Raw genomic sequence first — 19,795 nt, 5'->3', positions numbered from 1 at the left:
ACTTATTGAGTACGTGTTGTTTATGTACTCATACTATACTTTTGTATATCTTATACAGATTCTGGCATTGGCACTCATGGATCCTAGGAGGGTGTGCAGTAGCTGACTCAGTAGACTTGAGGTACTGTTGCTTGATCGATTGCAGACCCTTGAAGTCACCTTATTCTCATTATCATATTGTTTATCTATTCAGATAGTACTCATGTATTTTCTGAGACAGTTGTGTATCATCTTAGTAGATTATGAATCTGTACTAATATATTTTGTCTTATTTTGATTGATGTTTAAGTGTTGGCTTACGTAGCAGGTTGGGTTAGGTATCATCATGACCATGGTGAGATTTTGGGTAATGACAAAGTTGGTATCAGAGTTCTAGGTTTATAGGATCGGTGGATCATGAGCATATCTAGTAGAATCTTGCGTGTCACGACCCAATTTCCGCTATAGGTCGTGATGGCGCCCCACGTCGCCGTTAGGCAATCCAACATTGAACTGTTAACTTACTTATTAATTTTATTACTTTTGAAATCATGAATTTTATCAAATAAAGAAATTAATGCATTGAAAATCATGGATACATACGATATTAGTAAGATATAAAATAAAAAAGGTGACAATATTTAAGCAAAACCATTAACATCTACTAGAATATCCTAAAATCCGGTGTCACAAGTGCATGAGCATCTACTAGAAAGTGAAATACCAATACAACATCTGTCTGAAATACAAAATAGACAGGATAACATAAATGAATATGATGGAAACTCTGTGTGCTGCGGAATGTATCATGGGATACAATTCACCGTGAAGTCCCCTCAATAGTTGCGCCCTTGCGCCCAAATGACTATCAGAAGTATACTTGCATAATAAGTGCATGAGTACATAAATTAACGCGTACCCAGTAAGTATCTAGCCTAACCTCAGAGAAGTAGTGATGAGGGGTCGACATCGACACTTACTAGTGGTCCAATGAATCAATATATTGAGTTATTATTAAATATGAAACACAACAGCAATAATAAGACAAGAACTATAAGTAACAAAAATCCTCCAAAATTATGACAATATAAATTTCTCAATTCTCATATACTATCTCAAACAAAACAAACAACAACAACCCAGTGTAATCCCAATAGTGGGGTCTGGGGAGGGTAGTGTGTACGCAGACCTTACCCTTACCTTGGGGTAGAGAGGCTGTTTTCAATAGACCCTCGGCTCCCTCCCTCCAAGAACTCTCCACCTTGCTCTTGGGGTGACTTGAACTCACAACCTCTTGGTTGGAAGTAGGGGTGCTCACCATTAGAGCAACCCACTCTTGTATACTATCTCAACAGGTAAGAAATATCAAGTGCTATCTCAAACAGATAAGGAATATCATATAAATTCCATGTCTCAACTAAAAGAAAAATCTCATGATTATTTGGACTCCTAGCGATATTATGCACGAGTTATGCCGAGGTCGTACGGCCCGATACAGAATAATGTGTACATTGCCAAGGGTCGACCGACCCGAACCATAGAAGCATCTCAAATATACTGCCGAGGCGTTCGACCCGATCCACAGGAAAGAGAAGAAACTTATCGAATTGTGAGTCACATGTTTGCAACACAAGAACGAGAACATAAAGTAAGCATAACGGTTACCAACGATCAAATATCCCGCCAAACACCTCAAGGTAATGAGATTCGTTCTAACATGATCTCTAATCAAGTTTCATTTACATATTTTGGGTAATTAAACTAACAATTTGAGTTCAGATAATACAAATATCGCATGATAAAGTCCTAAGTCTACCCGAAAAAGAAATATGATTTTAGATACGTACGGACTCTCGTCACCTCGTACGTACGTAACTCCTATAACAAAGTAGCATGTAACAAATACAGTACCTAGGGGGCAGTTTCTCCCTCACAAGGTTAGACAAGAGACTTACCTCGCTTCGAAATCAGATAACCGCCTCCAACGCCTCTCTAACAACTCAAACCAATGCCAAATGATACGAAACTCCTTGCTAAGACGAGAACAATCCACGAAAATCACCTCAAACGGAGCTCTAGAACTCAAGATATGCTCAAAATACTAAAATGCTCGGTCTGCCTATTTAAAACACTGCCCAAGTGATTTTTGTTCTTCGCCTTCGCGGAACACCTTCGCGTTCGCAAAGAGCAAATTTTGGCATTGACCGGTCAAACCAAAATTCCTTCTTCGCGTTCGCAGGACTACTCTCGCGTTCGCGAAGAACAAAAGTTCACACGAGAAACCAACAATCTTTCCCAACATGGAAATGTGCATAACTCTCTCATAAAACCTCGGAATTCGAAGATTCTTGTTGCTATGGTTCCGTAATTACGATACAGATCTAATGATTCAATCTAATCATAAATCAACGGTCGCTTTCTAAATATGGTACCCTTTATGCCAAAAGAAATGATGCCGAAACATCAAATAAGAGCGCGACACAACCCAAACTTATCCAAAACACACCTGAGGCCCCCGGGACCCCATCCAATCATAGCAACCAGCCCCAAAACATAACACGAACCTACTCAAGGCATCAAATCACACCAAACAACATCAAAACTATGAATCGCACATCAATTTAATCCTAATAAACTTTTAAACTTCTAAAACTCAGGCCAAACCATGCCAAATCAAACCAGAATGACCTCAAATTTTGTATGCAAGTCGCAAATGACATAACAGACCTATACCATCTCTAGAAACTACAATCTGGAACTAATATCAACAAAGTCAACTCTCGGTCAAACGTATCAACCTTCTAAACATTCGTCAAAAAGCATCAAATCAACCTATGGACCTCCAAATCTAAATAAGGACATACGCCTAAGTCCAAAATTACCATCCGGGCCTAACTGAACCATCAAAAATCCGATCCGAGGTCGTTTACTCAAAAGTCAAATACAGGTTAACTATTTAAACTTAAAGCTTCCGAATTGAGAATTATTCTTCCAAATCAACTCTGAACTTCTTAAAAATCGAAACCAACCACGTATGCAAGTCATAATACATGACGTGAAGTTACTCAAGATCACAAACCTCCGAACGACATGCTAGAGCTCAAAACTACCAGTCGGTTCGTTACATTCTCCCCTACTTAAACATACGTTCGTCCTCGAACGTGCCAAGAATCGTCCCCGAGTTGCCCAAAATCACCGTTTTTACACCTCGTGCACCTACCCGTACCACCACAACCTATATGAGCACATTAGCTCAAGCTAGACTGAAAGTCCTTCCTGCTACCTTAGCCCATAAGCCTTATAACCAGATTCAAACATCTAGAAGTCTCAACCAGGTATGATTCTAACATACGAACACCACTTCAATCTCAACAAGTCGTAACAAAACATGATCATGCACCCATGCTGAAATCACACAGTTCACCGCATAATTCATATGCCCATAATAACATCCTCCAACCACAATAGCTTCAAATTCACGAACTCAATGCCCATAACAAACTTCATAACACATACAAGCCTTGTTCCATTCCTCACAATAATGCAACTATAAAATGGATATGTAGAAACTCATAACAACCTGCCAAATCAATAATTCATGGAGTCTATCCGCTTGACAAGAACCATTGCCTCATTCTGAAATGATTAGTGATATTTTCCCTCTAATATATATTATACAAATATGATTGCACTGATTTCAGGTCCAACAACCTTGTCTCACCCAATACAAGCTACTCGAGCAATAAGCTACCTCAAACATCGTCTAGAATCTCATACAATGCCATCAATGTGCCAACATGCTACAACTTGAATATGACCAATAAGGAAAAACAAACTCTGGTAAAGCACTACCGAGCCCGCATAACATTCAAATCAACCAGACAAATGCTATGAACCTATCTCAAGGGCAAGAAACAAAACACATGAAATAAGTATAAGGAATTGTGCTCCACATCTCACTGTTGCAGTGTGTAGCCCGATCTATCTGTGGCGGCGTGCCACCCAATCCAGACATGACAATCAATATGAAAATACCCATCGAGCAAAAATTCTCATACCCACTAAATGCCCGAATATCGACCATAAGCATGCCAAGTGCATAAACACAACCCTGGGGAGACAAATAGCGCCATACGCTATAAAATGCCAACCATGACTAAGGTGCAGTAAACAACCTGCGTCTTGAGGGTCATCTCGCTCATATAACACCACAAGCTACACATGATCACAACACACATGTGAATAATCAAGTCGTCTCACAACTCATATGGCATAAAACAGTAGCACCTGAAATAAACGAAGGCAGTAATAACATCCACCACGCCTGAAGACCCATCCATAAGCGATGTTATGCAGAATAAGCATATCTGATCTAGTATAGAACATACATTCACATTAGGCCTACACATTGACCTCACAGCCGATTCTGGTCATCCAAAAATAGGTCAATGACCTTCCAAAGGTCCACAATGACCCTATCCATAACATATACGATCTACCGTCTAATCCGGAACAACTTCCACAGTCTGCAACCAAGGGAATAGAGCGTCTCACAGACATAAACTCTCTCATCAGTGACAGCACCAGAATCTCCATACCTGACTTCAATCTCTGCTACTTAAATAACTGACACTCACACTTATATGGTCATCCCGTGGGAGATACTCCGACAACCTTCCGTACCGGGTTGCAAAATCTGCACATACATGGCTACCAAATATACTATTTCTGTAATGCAATTCAAGAATCTGTGATCCAATACACAATGCCTCTTCCACGGAACACCATTCTCAGGAGACACAAAAATAGCGCCTGCATACTCTGAACACCTAAGATCTCTTCCGAGCTCGTGACATTCCTGTCAAAACTAGATCGCAACCTTGATCCTCAAGTTCCAATTCCATACCGCTCACTACACCTATCATGCTGCTACGCGAGAGTTCAAGAATTTCATCATAACTCCTAAACCACCAGTAGAATACACACTTCGCCGGCTAGAAACGTTTCACTTAACTCATCTTAGAAGAAGAACCACAATGCACAACAAACTTCCCATAACTGCACAAAATGCAAACCTCAAGTCATTTTCTAAACTGCCATGACTCTTTCGGGACCTAATTACACATAACAAAACCATCATAATCAAATACCTCCAAATCAATCAGATTACGGAGGTGGTCGATACTACACGTTCAGACAAATCAACTGTATAACCTTACCACACCGAAGGAACCGATCCTTTCCTTAACCATTCCATCTAAACCACTACTAGATTGACTCAGCTTCTTCCAATTTACTCTTGACTTGCCTTCAAAATAATACCTCTATTCAAACACATAACGCACCTCAATCAACACTCATCTCGAGTGACCTAAATCGCGAGACCACATCGTCTCAACATCCATAAGCCATTGTATACCCCTCTTATGCATTCAATAGTATCTCAAAATGATACACCTGCGCTGATTAGATCTTCTGCGAATCTAAAGCTATTTCTCCCACTTCTCTAACACTGCACCACAGACCCGATGATAACATAGAATACTCCAGGTACCCTTCACAATCTACTGCAAAACCCAATCTTTAGCCATATAACGAATCCGAAAATACTTAAGCACCACACCTTAAATTTTGAATCCAATAGGACCATTATTGAGAATCGACCACTCTAATCTAATCCCGATTATTTAACCAAATAATTAGTGCTCTGTTAGCACATGATCACTCCAATGAAGCAACCAGATGGATCATTTCCCTTGTACATCACATCCACCAGAAGTATAAAATCTAAATCATTCCACAACCATTACATATTAATAAGGTTTCATGTCGCACACATCTATCAAATCCATTGCTCAAATCACCACTGATTCTTTCTTTCCTTAGTCATAAATAATCCACCAACATATCGATAACCCAAATTTGCCAAGGCACATAATCACGTGACCCAATCATAGATGGTAGGTTTCCCCATTGAGCTTTAAAGACAATCATATAAATCCAGAACCCATAATGACTCCTCCTTCTCAGTTACCATGATCTCACACCGTTACTCAACCAAATTCTCATATGCCTTTGTTGCATTAACCGTGAAATACCCCGAATTACCAGCCCCAAATGCACTCAACTTCATAGGAGTCACAACATCATCTTCACGCGATCCAAGCCCACATCGTAGTACATGCCTCCAACTGGATAGAAAGTAGAACCCTTCATAGGAACTTCATCAGAAATCACGTAATTGCTAACCTGCTCATAGGAGATAGCCCACATGTGTAATTCCATATCGACATCTTCCAACGACATTGCCCTGGTTACAGCCACCACGAAAGTAAGAAATCATTATGAGCCTACACTCACCCACCATTTGTAAGAGTCCGTTCATTTCCATTAACACCTAGTAAGATCCAATAATGCATTCCAGAACTCGAAGTCATGTTGCATCCCAAAACGATGATCAAGTATTCATGTTCCTCTACTTTCTAGGAAAACTCATCCCTTCACATTCGAACTTCCTAAGTACAGAAACCACTGCCCCAAACAGAATACACAAACTTAGTCAATTGCCAACCATGACCCCAATCACTCTAAACTTTATCAAAATGTGTGGCTATCCTACCACCAAAAATCCAAATGATACGCTTCCACTCCTATTCCGGTTAACCCATCTTCCTAAGAAACTACTCGATCTTTGCTGCTCGTACTTTATCTGCTAACAATTCAACCACCGCGAGACATAATCCTCCATGTTATTTCTCATCCTTCGCCGCGAACAATGCTATTTTAAATTATGATCCATCTCTATAGCAACCAAACAAATAGATTACCATCAACCCTAAGCCTCCTTAAGATCTTTTTCCTTGAGCGATTGACATTAGAAACACCAATTCAACTTGAAGTTGCAACACACCGTCATCTCTGATAACCGCTTTTTATATACCATTTCACAACAACGTTCCCCAAAGACAAACAAATTAAGACCATCATACTGACGATCCTTAAATCGTCCGAACAAGAATGACAACACCATAACACAAACAAAATTTCCACCAAGTTCGAAAATACCCAATCTCGCTACTCTGCCAACCAAAGCTTGAACATCCATAGTCAAATTGCCTCTCTTCCACTGGGATTAAATGTCGAACCTCTAAACTATGAACTGAATAATTCTCCTCTCGATTTATTCACTATCGCGACACATAATTAAGCATCCTACCTATTACTCCAGCACTGTGCAATAACATCAGATGAACATCACAATACATAGTTCATAGACTCGAAACCGTAGGCAACACTAACACTGGGCTGAAATGACATAACACCCCTCCATAAAGCGACGATGATAGTCTGCCTAAATACGCAGGGAAACACATCCTACACTACATCTGCAGCACCACTACAACTTCTCGATGCCCAATTGATAATAAGCGCTCAACGTCGTATAAGAATGAGTTGGAAGTAAATGAAGACATAATCTTCAATTTAATCAAATCGCACGAAGATGACTCAAGAAAGGAAAGTTCTCCTAACAACCTAGTAGCCTATCTAAGATAAGTACAGACGTCTCCGTACTGATCCACAAGATTCTACTAGACTTTCTCATGACTCGTACAACCCAATTAAATCTAGATCTCTGATACCAAGTTGTCACGACCCAATTTCCGCTAGAGGTCGTGATGGCGCCCAACGTCACTGTTAGGCAATCCAACAGTGGACTATTAACTTATTTATTAATTTAATTACTTTTGAAATCATAAATTTTATCAAATAAAGAAATTAATGCAATGAAAATCATGGATACATACGATATTAGTAAGATATAAAATAAAAAGGTGACAATATTTAAGCAAAACCATGAATATCTACTAGAATTTCCCAAAACTTCGTGTCACAAGTGCATGAACATCTACTAGGAAGTTCAATACCAATACAACACCTGTATGGAATACAAAATAGTCAGGATAACATAAATGACTATGATGGAATCTCTGTGTGCTGCAGAACGTATCATAAGATGCAGCTCACCATAAAGTCCCCTCAATAGTTGCGCCCTTGTGCCCAAATGACTATCAGAAGTATACTTGCACAATAAGTGCAGAAGTGTAGCATGAGTACGTAAAATCAACATGTACCGAGTAAATATTTAGCCTAACCCCGGAGAAGTAGTGACGAGAGGTCGACATCGACACTTACTAGTGGTCCAATGAATCAATATATTAAATTATAAATGAATATGAAACTCAAAAGCAACAATGAGGTAAGAACTGTAACTAACAAAAATCCTCCAAAATTATGACAATATAAATTTCTCAAATCTCATATACTATGTCAACAGGTAAGAAATATCAAGTGTTATCTTAAATAGATAAGGAATATCATATAAATGCCAGGTCTCATCTAAAAGGGAAATCTCATGATTATTCGGACTCCTAGCGATATTACGCACGAGTTATGCCGAGTTCGTACGATCCGATCCAGAATAATGTGTACACTGTAAAGGGTCGACCGGCGCGAACCATAGATGCATCTCAAATATACTGTCGAGTCGTTTGGCCCAATCCACATAAATAGAAGAAACTTATCGAATTGCGAGCCACGTGTTTGCAACACAAGAACAAGAATATAAAGTAAGAATAACGGTTACCAGCGATCAAATATCCCGCCAAACACCTCAAGGTAATAAGGTTCGTTTTAACATGATCTCGAATCAAATTAGATTTACAAGTTCTTGGTAATCAAACTAACAAATTGAGTTCAGGTAATATAAATATCGCATAATAAAGTCCTAAGTCTACTCAGACATAAGCATGATTTTACTTCGTACGGACTCTCGTCACCTCATACGTATGTAACTCCCATAACAAGTAGCCCATAACAAATATAGTACCTACGGGGTAGTTTCCCCCTCATAAGGTTAGACAAGAGACTTACCTCGCTCTGAAATTCGATAACCGCCTCCAAAGACTCTCTTACAACTCAAACCAATGCCAAATAATCCGAAACCCCTTGTTGAGACGAGAACAAGCAGTGAAAATCACCTCAAACGGAGCTCTAGAACTCAAGATATGCTCAAAATACTAAAATGCTCGGTCTGCCCATTTAAAACACTGCCCAGGTGGTTTTTGTTCTTCGCCTTCGCGTTCGCAAAGAGCAAATTTTTGTATTGACCGGTCAAACCAAAATTAGTTCTTTGCGTTCGCGGGACAACTCATACGTTCGCGAAGAACAAACGTTAACACAAGAAACCAACAATATTTCTCGAGACAAAAATGTGGATAACTCTCTCATAAAACCTCGGAATTCAATGATTCTTATTGCTAGGGTTCCGTAATTTCGATAAGGATATAATGTTTCAATATAATTACAATCAAAGGTTGTTTGCAAAATATGGTACCCTTTATGCCAAAACAAATGACGCCAAAACATCAAATAAGAATGCGACACAACCCAAACCCATCTGAAACGCACCCGAGGCCCCCGGGATCCCATCCAATCACACCAACTAGTCTCAAAACATAACACGAACCTATTTAAGGCCTCAAATCACACCAACAACATCAAAACTATGAATTGCACATCAATTCAATCTTAATGAACTAATGAACTTTTAAACTTCTAAAACTCATGCCGAACCATGCCAAATCAAACTCGAATGACCTCAAATTTTACATGCAAGTCCCAAATGATGCAATGGACCTATACCAACTCCCCAACCACATCGTACCCGCTATAAACAAAGTCAACTCTCGGTCAAACCTACCAACCTTCCAAACCTTCAATCTTCCAACTTTTGCCAAAAAGCATCAAACCAATCTACGGACCTCCAAATCCAAATCCAAACATATGCCTAAGTCTAAAATCACCATCTGGATCTAACATGACTATCAAAACTCTGATCTGAGGTCATTTATTCAACACTCAATCCTTGGTCAACTCTTTCAACTTAAAGCTTCTGAATTGAGAATTATTCTTCCAAATCAACTCCAATCTTCTCAAAAATCAAAACCAACCACGCGTGCAAGTCATAATATATGAAGTGAAGCTACTCAAAGTCTCAAACCTTGGAACTACATGCTAGAGCTCAAAACGACTAGTCGGGTCGTTACATTGCAGATCGGTATGAAGACGTCTATACTTATCTTTGAGAGGCTACGTGCCACGACCCGGAATTTCCTACACTTGGGGCTGTGAAGGCGCTTAATATTTCACTTGATAGGAAAGCCAATATTAACTATATTGATTAATCGGTTTTAACAATTCAAATTAAATGAAAACTAGTCTAAAATAAGGTGATAAATTACTGAACGACGTAATCCAAATACAATCCCAAAAACTGAGGTCACAAATACATGAGCGTCTATAGTACTATAGACAATAGTATGAATAAAGATAATTGTTTGAATTAAAAAAATCAATGATGACATAAATGGGACTTCAAGGCTATGGATGTTATGCATCTATACCTCAAGTCTCCATAGGTATCTGGATCCAGACAATCTCACTAAGCGCTGATGGGACCAACTCCAAGATCTGCACAAGAAGTGTACAGTGTAGTATGAGTACAACCGACCCCATGTACTCTGTATATGCCGAGCCTAACCTCGACGGAGTAGTGACGAGGCTAAGGCAGGCCATTTACAATAACCTGTATGCAATAATAATAATAATAACAAGAAAATAAGAAATGAAAGTAAAGAAGTTAACTCATGAAAATGGACTCGAAATTCAACTACTAGAGAGCCCAGAATAACAAGTCTCATATCACAATACCGAGGCAAATCCAACAATCACAAACAAGTACAACATATACAATCTGTTGCGGCGCGCAACCCGATCCCACCATATCATCATCTGTCAATATCATAATCTGTCATTCCACCATTTCAATTCATTACCTTTCAATTTCCGTTACGGTGGCAACCCGCTCCCCAAACAATTTCAAACATCAACAATAACAATTCAACAACCAAATTTACAAAACTTTCTACACTAAGAGGGTAAATGTACAAGGCAACAAAGAACCATAGAGTAATTATTGAATCCTTACTATTCGAAGTTTCAACTTTACCAATTCATCAGTATCTAACAACTAAACAGCTCACGCAAGTGAAACCACATTATATAATGCAACAAAGTTTAAAAATAATAGGACAAGTAAAGCATGCGACAACGAAGGTATGCAAGTAAAGCAAGTAGAAAATAAGCATGGAGTCAATGAGATGAACATACAAATTAAGACAAGGAATAATTAATTGACAAGTAATAATTGTGGCATATAAGTCAAATAAGACATGTAATAATTGAGGCATGAAGCAAGATATATCATGAAATAAAACAAGAACATGGAAAAAATATCGTGACGGCGTATATACACCCGTCACCACGCATATGCGCCAGTTTTCCAAATAATCCACATAACACATAATTCAAGAATTGTAACTCTCTCAAGTCAAGGTTATACCCAACACTCTCTTCACTCCGCGAATCAAAGAAATCAACCAACTGCGGTCTTGCCTTTTGAACAAGCGTCCAAACCAACCAAATCTAGCAAACTATCAATCAAACGATTCAAAATAAGCTTTAGAAACTACCCATTAATGAAAGAGGTTCAATTTTGATCATTTTTGAAAAAGTCAACCCCGGGCCCGCTTGGTTAAATCCCGAGGTTCGGACCGAAACCTGATTACCCATTCACCCTCGAGCCCGGTTATGCGATTTGTTTTAAACTCTGACCCCAATTTGAGGTCTAAATCTCAATTTTTACAAAATCCCCAATTTCTACCTAAATCCCTAATCTCTACCATGGAAATCTTAAATTTGATGTTGAAATCTCATGAAAAGTAATGTGGAATTGAAAACAATTGGATTACCGTCACCTACCAATGAATTTGTGAAAAACAACACTCTTGGAAAATTGCCTCTAGAGTGTTTAGGGTTGAGAAATGGTGTAAAATGAGCTAAGTCCCTATTTTTTCCTCTTCTGCCCATATCGCAAATGCGAGACAAGGGTCACAAATACGAACCATGTCTCAAAAGAACAAAAGTCTCAAATGCAAAAAATTGATCGCAAAAGCGAATAACCAGCCTTCGCAAATATGGCCAATATCTTCTCAATTGCGAAGAAGTCCTATTTTGCCAAGCATCACAAATGCGGCCAAGTGATCACAAAAACGATCATGTGTTGTTCGCAATTGAGAACCATTTCCTCGTAAATGTGAGGTTACCAAATCCCAAGACCTGCTCGCAAATGCGAACTCTTGTTGCAAATGCAAGCCAGACCTCGCAAATGAGAGATCTGCATCAGAACACTAGAGCTGGAAGGAAAACAACTGACTCCAAAGCATCCAAACTCATCCGAAAAGCGTTTGAAACTCACCCGAGCCACTCGGGCTCCAAACCAAACATGCACACAAGTGTAATAATATCATATGAACTCACTCGCATAATCAAATTACCAAAATAACATCTAAATCTACAAATCAACCCTCAAATGAATGAAATTTAAATGTAACTCGTGAATAACTAGAATCACATCTAAGCGTCTGAATCATGTCAAACCAATTTCGAATTGCATCAAATTCTACATACAAGTTTCAAATAGTAACACAGACCTACACCAAATCTCAACATCTAAATCCGAACTCGTTAGCTATGACATCAACTTACGGTCAAACTTAGGAAATTTTCAAACTTTCAAAATACTAGTTTTCGGCAAAATGAGTCAAATAAATATAGGGACCTCCAATTTCAGTTTCGGGCATACATCCATGTCCAAAATCATGACACAGACCTACCTGAATCGTTCAAACAACGATCTGAAGTCGTTTTTACCAAATGTTGACCGTGGTCAACTCAAGTTGTTTTTAAAGCCAAAAATCATATTTTCTTCAAACTTTCACATAAAAGCTTTGGATAAAGAGACATGGACCACGCGCGCAAACCAAAAAACATCAAACAGAGCTAACAGAAGTCTCCGAACATGGAAATAAGGGCTAATACTCAAAACAACCTATCTGGTCATCATATTTTCCACCTCTAAAAGAAACGTTCGTCCTCGAATGAACACAAAAATGTACCTGGACTGGTGAAAAGGTGGAGTTATCTACTCCACATATTGGACTCAGACTCCCACATGGCTGCCTCGATCAGCTGACCTCTCCACTGCACACTAATAGAAGGATAATTATTGGCCTAAGTAAGTTTGTTTTGATGATTGACAAAGGAACTCAAGCATGAAACAGGTCCATACACAGTGTACATAGACACGGGTAGATTCAAGCACAAGGCATGCATGTGAAGGAGATAAGCCTAAGTGGTTACATCTGATATCTTCTGAATGAAAAGGTTGCCTAAGTGATAAGAAGAAGGACTCCTTACTCGAAGAGAACTCTATCCTAGATAAGGAATGAGTTAGAAGTTAAAGATAAGTAGAACTCTTCCACCATAGAAGATTATAGCATTAGAACTCTAGTTATTTCCTATTCTACTAACTCTATATATTTTAGGATGTTCTCATTTTACAGGGACGCACAAACGCTGAAGTTAAATGAGAATTGAGAGCAAAATAGCAAGGCATTTTGCAAGCAATTCCTGTATGATTCAAGTGTGTGAACCTGAAGCTACGTGAACCAGATAGAAGAACCAGTTTCAAATGTCTATCTTTTATTCTAGTTTCATTGTAGTAGGACTTTTGAGTTGTACCTTTCAGCTTTATTTAGAAGCAATTGTATTAGGTATTCTGAGTGTTGTATTTAAGTTAGAGTTAACTTGAAGTTGTCGTAATAGCTAGAGGCTGGTTGCCATAAAGGATTAGAGGTACTCCTTAGGCTTACAAAGAGTTTTGTAAATACTATTTTTGGCTCAATTATTTAGTAAAGTGTTGGAGAAAATTCTACTAGGTAGTAGTTCGTATTTTCTTTTCACCTTTTGAGACAGGTGTTTTTCACGTAAAAATACTTGTGTTCTTTACTTTTCGCACTTATTATTCTGCAACGGTAGTATAAGGAACACATAGAAGAACCAGGTCCTTCTATAATCTATGCATGCGAAAATTTGGATACCACACAAATCACCCCCCTTTTATGTGGTATTGAAGTATAAAACATCAATTGGTATCAGAGCCGGTTATCCTTAAGAGGCTAACACCTTAGGAGAAGATCAAGATGAGTGCATCACATGGGAATTGGGGAGGGCAATCCACTGCTAGGCCACCACTCTTTTATGGCCAGTACTACTCTTGGTGGAAGTCAAGAATGAGATATCACATATAGGGAGAGGACTATGAGGTATAGGATATTGTCATTGATGGTCCACTAGCTACCTTGAAGAAAAATGCTGAAGGAGAAGATGTGCCAAAGACAAGAGCAAATTGTACTGCTGAGCACTTGAAGAAGTGTTAGAAGAATGCTAAAGCCAATAAGTGGCTTGTTTGTGGACGTGGTCCACATGAGTACATCAGAATCCAAGGTTGTGCCACTACTAAGCAAATTTGGGACACACTGCAAGTGGCTCACGAAGGAACAACTTAGGTAAAGAGATCTAGAGGAACTCTACTATACTCTCAGTATGAGAACTTTGCTATGAAGGATGGAGAAACCATTTAAGTGATGTACACAAGATTCACTACACTAACAAATGAGCTAAAATCTCTTGGAAAGATTATTCCTGAAGAAGAAAGAGTCGAGAAGATACTTACTAGGGTTTTGCCTATCACTTGGGAGAGCAAGATCACTGCCATCCAGGAATCATAGAATATTGCCACTCTCCCACTAGATGAATTTATTGGAAATCTTACTACCTATGATCTTAGGAGACAAACCATGAAAATGGATATACCTAAACAGGAAAGGATCTTGGCACTCAGAATCACTGAAGGTTCTGATCTGGAAGATGACGAAATGGCTATGATCACCAAAAACTTCAAGAAGTATCTGAGGAGAAGGAAGGGTTCTTCAAGAAGTGGACAATACATCAAGTCAAAAGCTCCTGAGAAGCAAACCAGTGATGGCTGCTACAAGTGTGGAAAGACTAATCACCACATCAAGAACTGTCATTTGTGGGAAATTGAATGGAAGAAGGAAAGAGTTGAACGAAGGAACATGAAGAAGGAACAAGTTCAACTCAAGAAAAGCAACAACAAATGATAAACCAAGGCTATGGTCACTTCTTGGGGTAGAAAGATCAAATGAAAGCTCAGATGATGATGATGATGATGATGATGATGAAGATGATGATGTTGAACGAGCACTTATATCCATTGAAGAATCTGATGAAGAAACTGAGGTAAGTGTCTTTCATCTCAAAGACAATATTAAATATTTGTCTAAAAAAAAGGTTATATGAGTTGCTAGTAGAGCTAATTGATGAATCTGAGTGTGTAAATAACGAAAAGGAACAACTGTCTAAAGAATGCGTGATTTTGAAAGCTAAGTGCAAAAATCTGGAACTTAGGGCTAGTGAAACTGTAAGTGATAATACTGTGTTGAAGAACCAGGTTCATACACTAGACACAACTGTCCTAGATCTTAGATCTGGAAATCTAAAATTGAAACTAGGAATAGGCAAAAAGACAGTTGATCACACACAACTCACGTTAGAAGAAAATATAGGAAATATGAAAGATGAGTTGTACAAGAGAGATGAACAGGTAAGAATCCTAAAGGAGGATCTAAGCAAGGTCAAGTATGATCTACATAGAACTTGTAAATGAAACAGGTCCTCTGATGCACTTTTATGGCTACAAGAACACCATAGGAGCGACAGAAAAGGACTTGGCTTTGGGAACCTTGCACCTAAGTGGGATCCCAAAAGCAAGTATCTCACAATTCCTGAGAACACAATTTTCACACATTGTGGTAATACTGGTCTCTATAAAAGTGAAGGTACTTCAAAAGAAAAGGCAAGTCAAAAGAACAAAGATTTTGTTCAAGGAAAAAATAGGATGCCAAGTTGGGCTAAAAATAATTCGATTCATCCTTTTGACTATATAAAGGGACCCAAACTAGATTGGGTTCCTAAGACTAACCCTTGATTTCCTTTTGCATGTCCAAGTGAAAGGGAGCAGCCAAATATGGTACATGGATAGTGGTTGCTCAAAGCATATGACAGGAAGCAAAAACTAGTTTCTTTCACTTGAGGACCTTAAAGGAGGTAATGTCTTCTTTGGAAATGAGAATAAAGGTGAGATCATTGGGGTTGGAAAGGTAGGTAAGACTTATTCTCACTCTATTGAGAATGTCTACTTGATAGATAGACTAAAGTACAGTCTAATAAGTGTATCACAATTGTGTGATAGAGATAACATGGTAGCGTTCACCTCTACAAAATGCTTTGTGATTAACCTTACCACTGACAAGATAGTTTTGCATGGAAAAAGAGAGAACAATATATATGTTATGGATTTGTCCACACTTTCAGATAATGAACTCATTTGCTTAAGTGTGTTGGATAATAATCCCCTCCTTTGGCACAAAAGACTTGGCCATGCTAGTCTATGCCAACTTAATAAACTAGTCTCCAAGGACTTGGTGATAGGGATGCCTAACATTAAGTTCAAGGAAGATAAAGTTTGTGAGGCTTGTGCAAGGGGGAAGCAGGTAAGATCCTCTTTCAAAAATAATAAAACGGTAAGCACTAACAGGACGATGGAACTGGTCCATATGGATCTTTGTGGACCATTGAGAAGATTAAGCAGAGGTGGTAAGAGATATGTTATGGTTCTTGTTGATGATTACTCTAGGATTACTTGGACATTGATTTTAACATCTAAAGATGAATCATTTGACATATTCACTTCTTTTGTTAGAAAAATTCAGAAACAACTAGGTAATCAACTTGTATCAATTAGGTCTGATCATGGTACAGAATTTGAGAATGCTAAATTTGTTGAATTTTGTGATAAGCATGGCATAAATCATAATTTTTATGCTCCTACGATTCCACAACAAAATGGAGTAGTTGAAAGAAAGAATAGGACATTGGAAGAAATGGCTAGGACTATGATTCTTTCTAGTAAACTGCCCCATAGTTTTTGGGCAGAAGCTGTGAACACTGCATGCTACATCATAAATAGGTGCATGACTAGACCTCTTGTTGATAAGACTCCCTATGAGTTACTTAAAGGGAGAAAACCAAATATATTCCATCTTAGGGCATTTGGATGCAAGTGATTTGTGCATAACAATTGTAAAGACTCCCTAGGAATGTCCTGATTATGTGTACAAGCTTGAAAATGCACTTTATGGGCACAAGCAGGCTCCAAGATTATGGTATAAAAGATTGTCAAAGTTCTTGCTTGAGCATGGCTACAAGAGAGGTAAAATTGACAATACTTTGTTGCTGAAAGAAAAAGGTAAAGATCTATTAGTAGTTCAGATATATGTTGATGATATAATCTTTGGAGTAACTACTGATAAGCTAAGTAAAGAATTTGCTAAACTAATGAGCAGTGAATTTGAAATGAGCATGATGGGTGAGCTTAACTTCTGTTTAGGCTTACAAATTAAACAAAAGTCAAATGGAACTATGATTCATCAGCAGAAGTATGTGAAAGAGTTAATTAAAAGGTTTAAAATGGAAGACTCCAAATAAATTATACACTCATATAGCAACAGCCACAAAACTAGATATAGATGAACCTGGTTCATTTGGCGATCAGACGATGTATAGGGGAATGATTGACTCTTTGTTATATCTCACTTATATTAGACCTGACATTGTTTTTAGTGTAGGCCTTTATGCTGGATTTCAGACAAATCCAAAGGAGTCCCACTTGACTGCTGTCAAGAGGATCTTGAGATACCTAAAAGGCACCACTAACCTTTGTCTATGGTATCCAAAAGGTAGTAACTTTAACTTAGTGGGATATGCTAATGCTGATTATGCAGATTTTCTTGTGGATAGAAAGAGCACCTCAGGTATGGCATACTTTCTTGGCTCATGTCTTGTGTCTTGGGCCAATAAAAAGCAAAATTCTGTGTCATTATCTACTGCTGAAGATGAGTGTGTTGTTGTTGCCTCATGTTGTTCTCAATTGCTATGGATCAAACAATAATTAATGGACTTTGGAATTGATGTAGGTGGTATCTCCGTCTTTTGTGATAACACCAGCGCAATTAGCATGACCAAGAACCCGATTCATCACAAAAGAACTAAGCATATAGATGTTAGGCATCACTTCTTGAGGGACAACTATGAACAAGGTTTGATCACTATGGAATTTTGTGTTACTTACAAGCAAATAGCTGACATCTTCACAAAAGCTCTAAGTAGAGATTACTTTGAAAGGAACATATTAGAATTAGGGATGATTAAGATCACTTAAAAGGAACTAGTTCTAACTCAAAAATTGGATAGACAATTTGTAAATTTTATACATAATTAGATTAGATTTTGCTCAGTATCATACTTTCACTAGTATACTCTTGTGCCATGTGATAAATTGTCTCATTAATATCTAATGATATTATCTTTATTTTCTCAGAAAATTCAGACTTACACAAGAGATTTCTCAGTGAAGAACCCGATTCATCAAGATTACATGGTATGTACTCTACACTCTGCATATTTTGAAATACTTATATTTGGATTATGATCAAAAGGAATGTCCCATTTAATCCCAACCTTCCTTGAGCTTATCCATTACAAAATGAACCAGTTTCACCCAAGGAGAGTCCCAAAACGTAATAAGTGCCTAGATTCTAGGGAGAGACCTCAACGTCTTTTCAAACTGACTACCAGTTTGATTAGACTTTTGAGCTTCAGAAAAGTTGTCGTTACCCAATTAAATTCTCCCTCTTTATATTGATTTGGCCTTAGCCGTTTGTTCACTTCTAATTTCCAACCGCCAATTATTTCTCTCAATCTTCTCTCATCTTCTAAACACAAACATATTCCCCCTACCATCATCAATGGCTAACCTCTCTGAAAAACCGTCATCACCATCTAAAGAATCCATACCCACACCTCCAACCAACCCTAAACCAAGGAAATGACAAATGAAGGCTATTGATCGTAAGACAGTGGTAGGGAGTGAATTATCCAAGAAGTTAGATGAGCAATTAAAAGCAAGTCAGGCACAAAAACCCCAAAAATCTAAAGAATCATTTAAGACTGCTATTGAGGGGGAAGGAACTATTTCTTTTGAAACAAATTAGGTAACATCTGGTCCTAAAATTACATCTGAAATAATATCGGAGGTTGTTGAAAATCTGGAAAATAGGTTTGTTTTGGTAGGAACTATAACTGGGGTTGAAACCACTAAATATGGGAAACCTAGTGATAAAAATAGAAAGAAAAAGGAGAAAGAGAGTGAGAGTGCTCATGGTGATGTGAGGGGAATGGGGAAAGAAGTGAGTGAATCTTTACCCACTTATGTTGGTTTGACTGAAAAAACAGGAGCTATGATATTGTGGAGTGAAGAATCTGCTGGATAGGAAGAACGTTTGAGAGAAAAAGGGGCAGTTGGTCTGGAGAAGCTGTTGAGGGGTTGGTTAGGTTGAGGAAGAGGTTGTGACTCCAAAGACAAAGAAAAGAAAGACTTTCAAAAAGAGGTTTCCTTCAAAGACAAAGTCTGCAGAGCCTTCTACCTTGGCGAAAAGAACCAGGTCGGCCTTGATGTCTTGGAAAGTGCAATTAGTAGAGAAAGAGGAAAGTGAAGAAGAAGAGCAATCTGATGAAGAGTAGGACAAGATGGTTAAGTTTGGGAAAAGAACCATCTTGAAGGGTAAACTCCTCATGGATTTGGAAAAGGAAGGGATGGTGATGCTGCTGGAAAAACTACAACTGCAGGGTTGGAAGGAAATGGTCATTCAGATGG

At 38.4% G+C, this 19,795-nt stretch overlaps 1 protein-coding gene across 1 annotated transcript; it reads left to right on the top strand.

Moving 5' to 3' along the window:
* The first annotated feature begins 14,804 nt into the window (after positions 1–14,804).
* On the top strand, positions 14,805–19,412 carry LOC138891579 (uncharacterized). The gene is made up of 11 exons (XM_070175125.1): positions 14,805–14,979; positions 15,155–15,261; positions 15,371–15,606; positions 15,694–15,877; positions 16,087–16,181; positions 16,274–16,931; positions 17,179–17,449; positions 17,586–17,819; positions 17,865–17,983; positions 18,461–18,520; positions 19,134–19,412. Exons 1-11 carry the CDS (start codon positions 14,805–14,807, stop codon positions 19,410–19,412), a joined length of 2,418 nt encoding a protein of 805 aa, XP_070031226.1.
* Positions 19,413–19,795: the final 383 nt, after the last annotated feature.

Source organism: Nicotiana tomentosiformis, chromosome 1, assembly GCF_000390325.3.
Source record: "Nicotiana tomentosiformis chromosome 1, ASM39032v3, whole genome shotgun sequence".
Taxonomy (NCBI): domain Eukaryota; kingdom Viridiplantae; phylum Streptophyta; class Magnoliopsida; order Solanales; family Solanaceae; genus Nicotiana; species Nicotiana tomentosiformis.
Note: the sequence above shows the minus strand (reverse complement) of the source record. Positions and strands in the feature narration are given on the sequence as shown.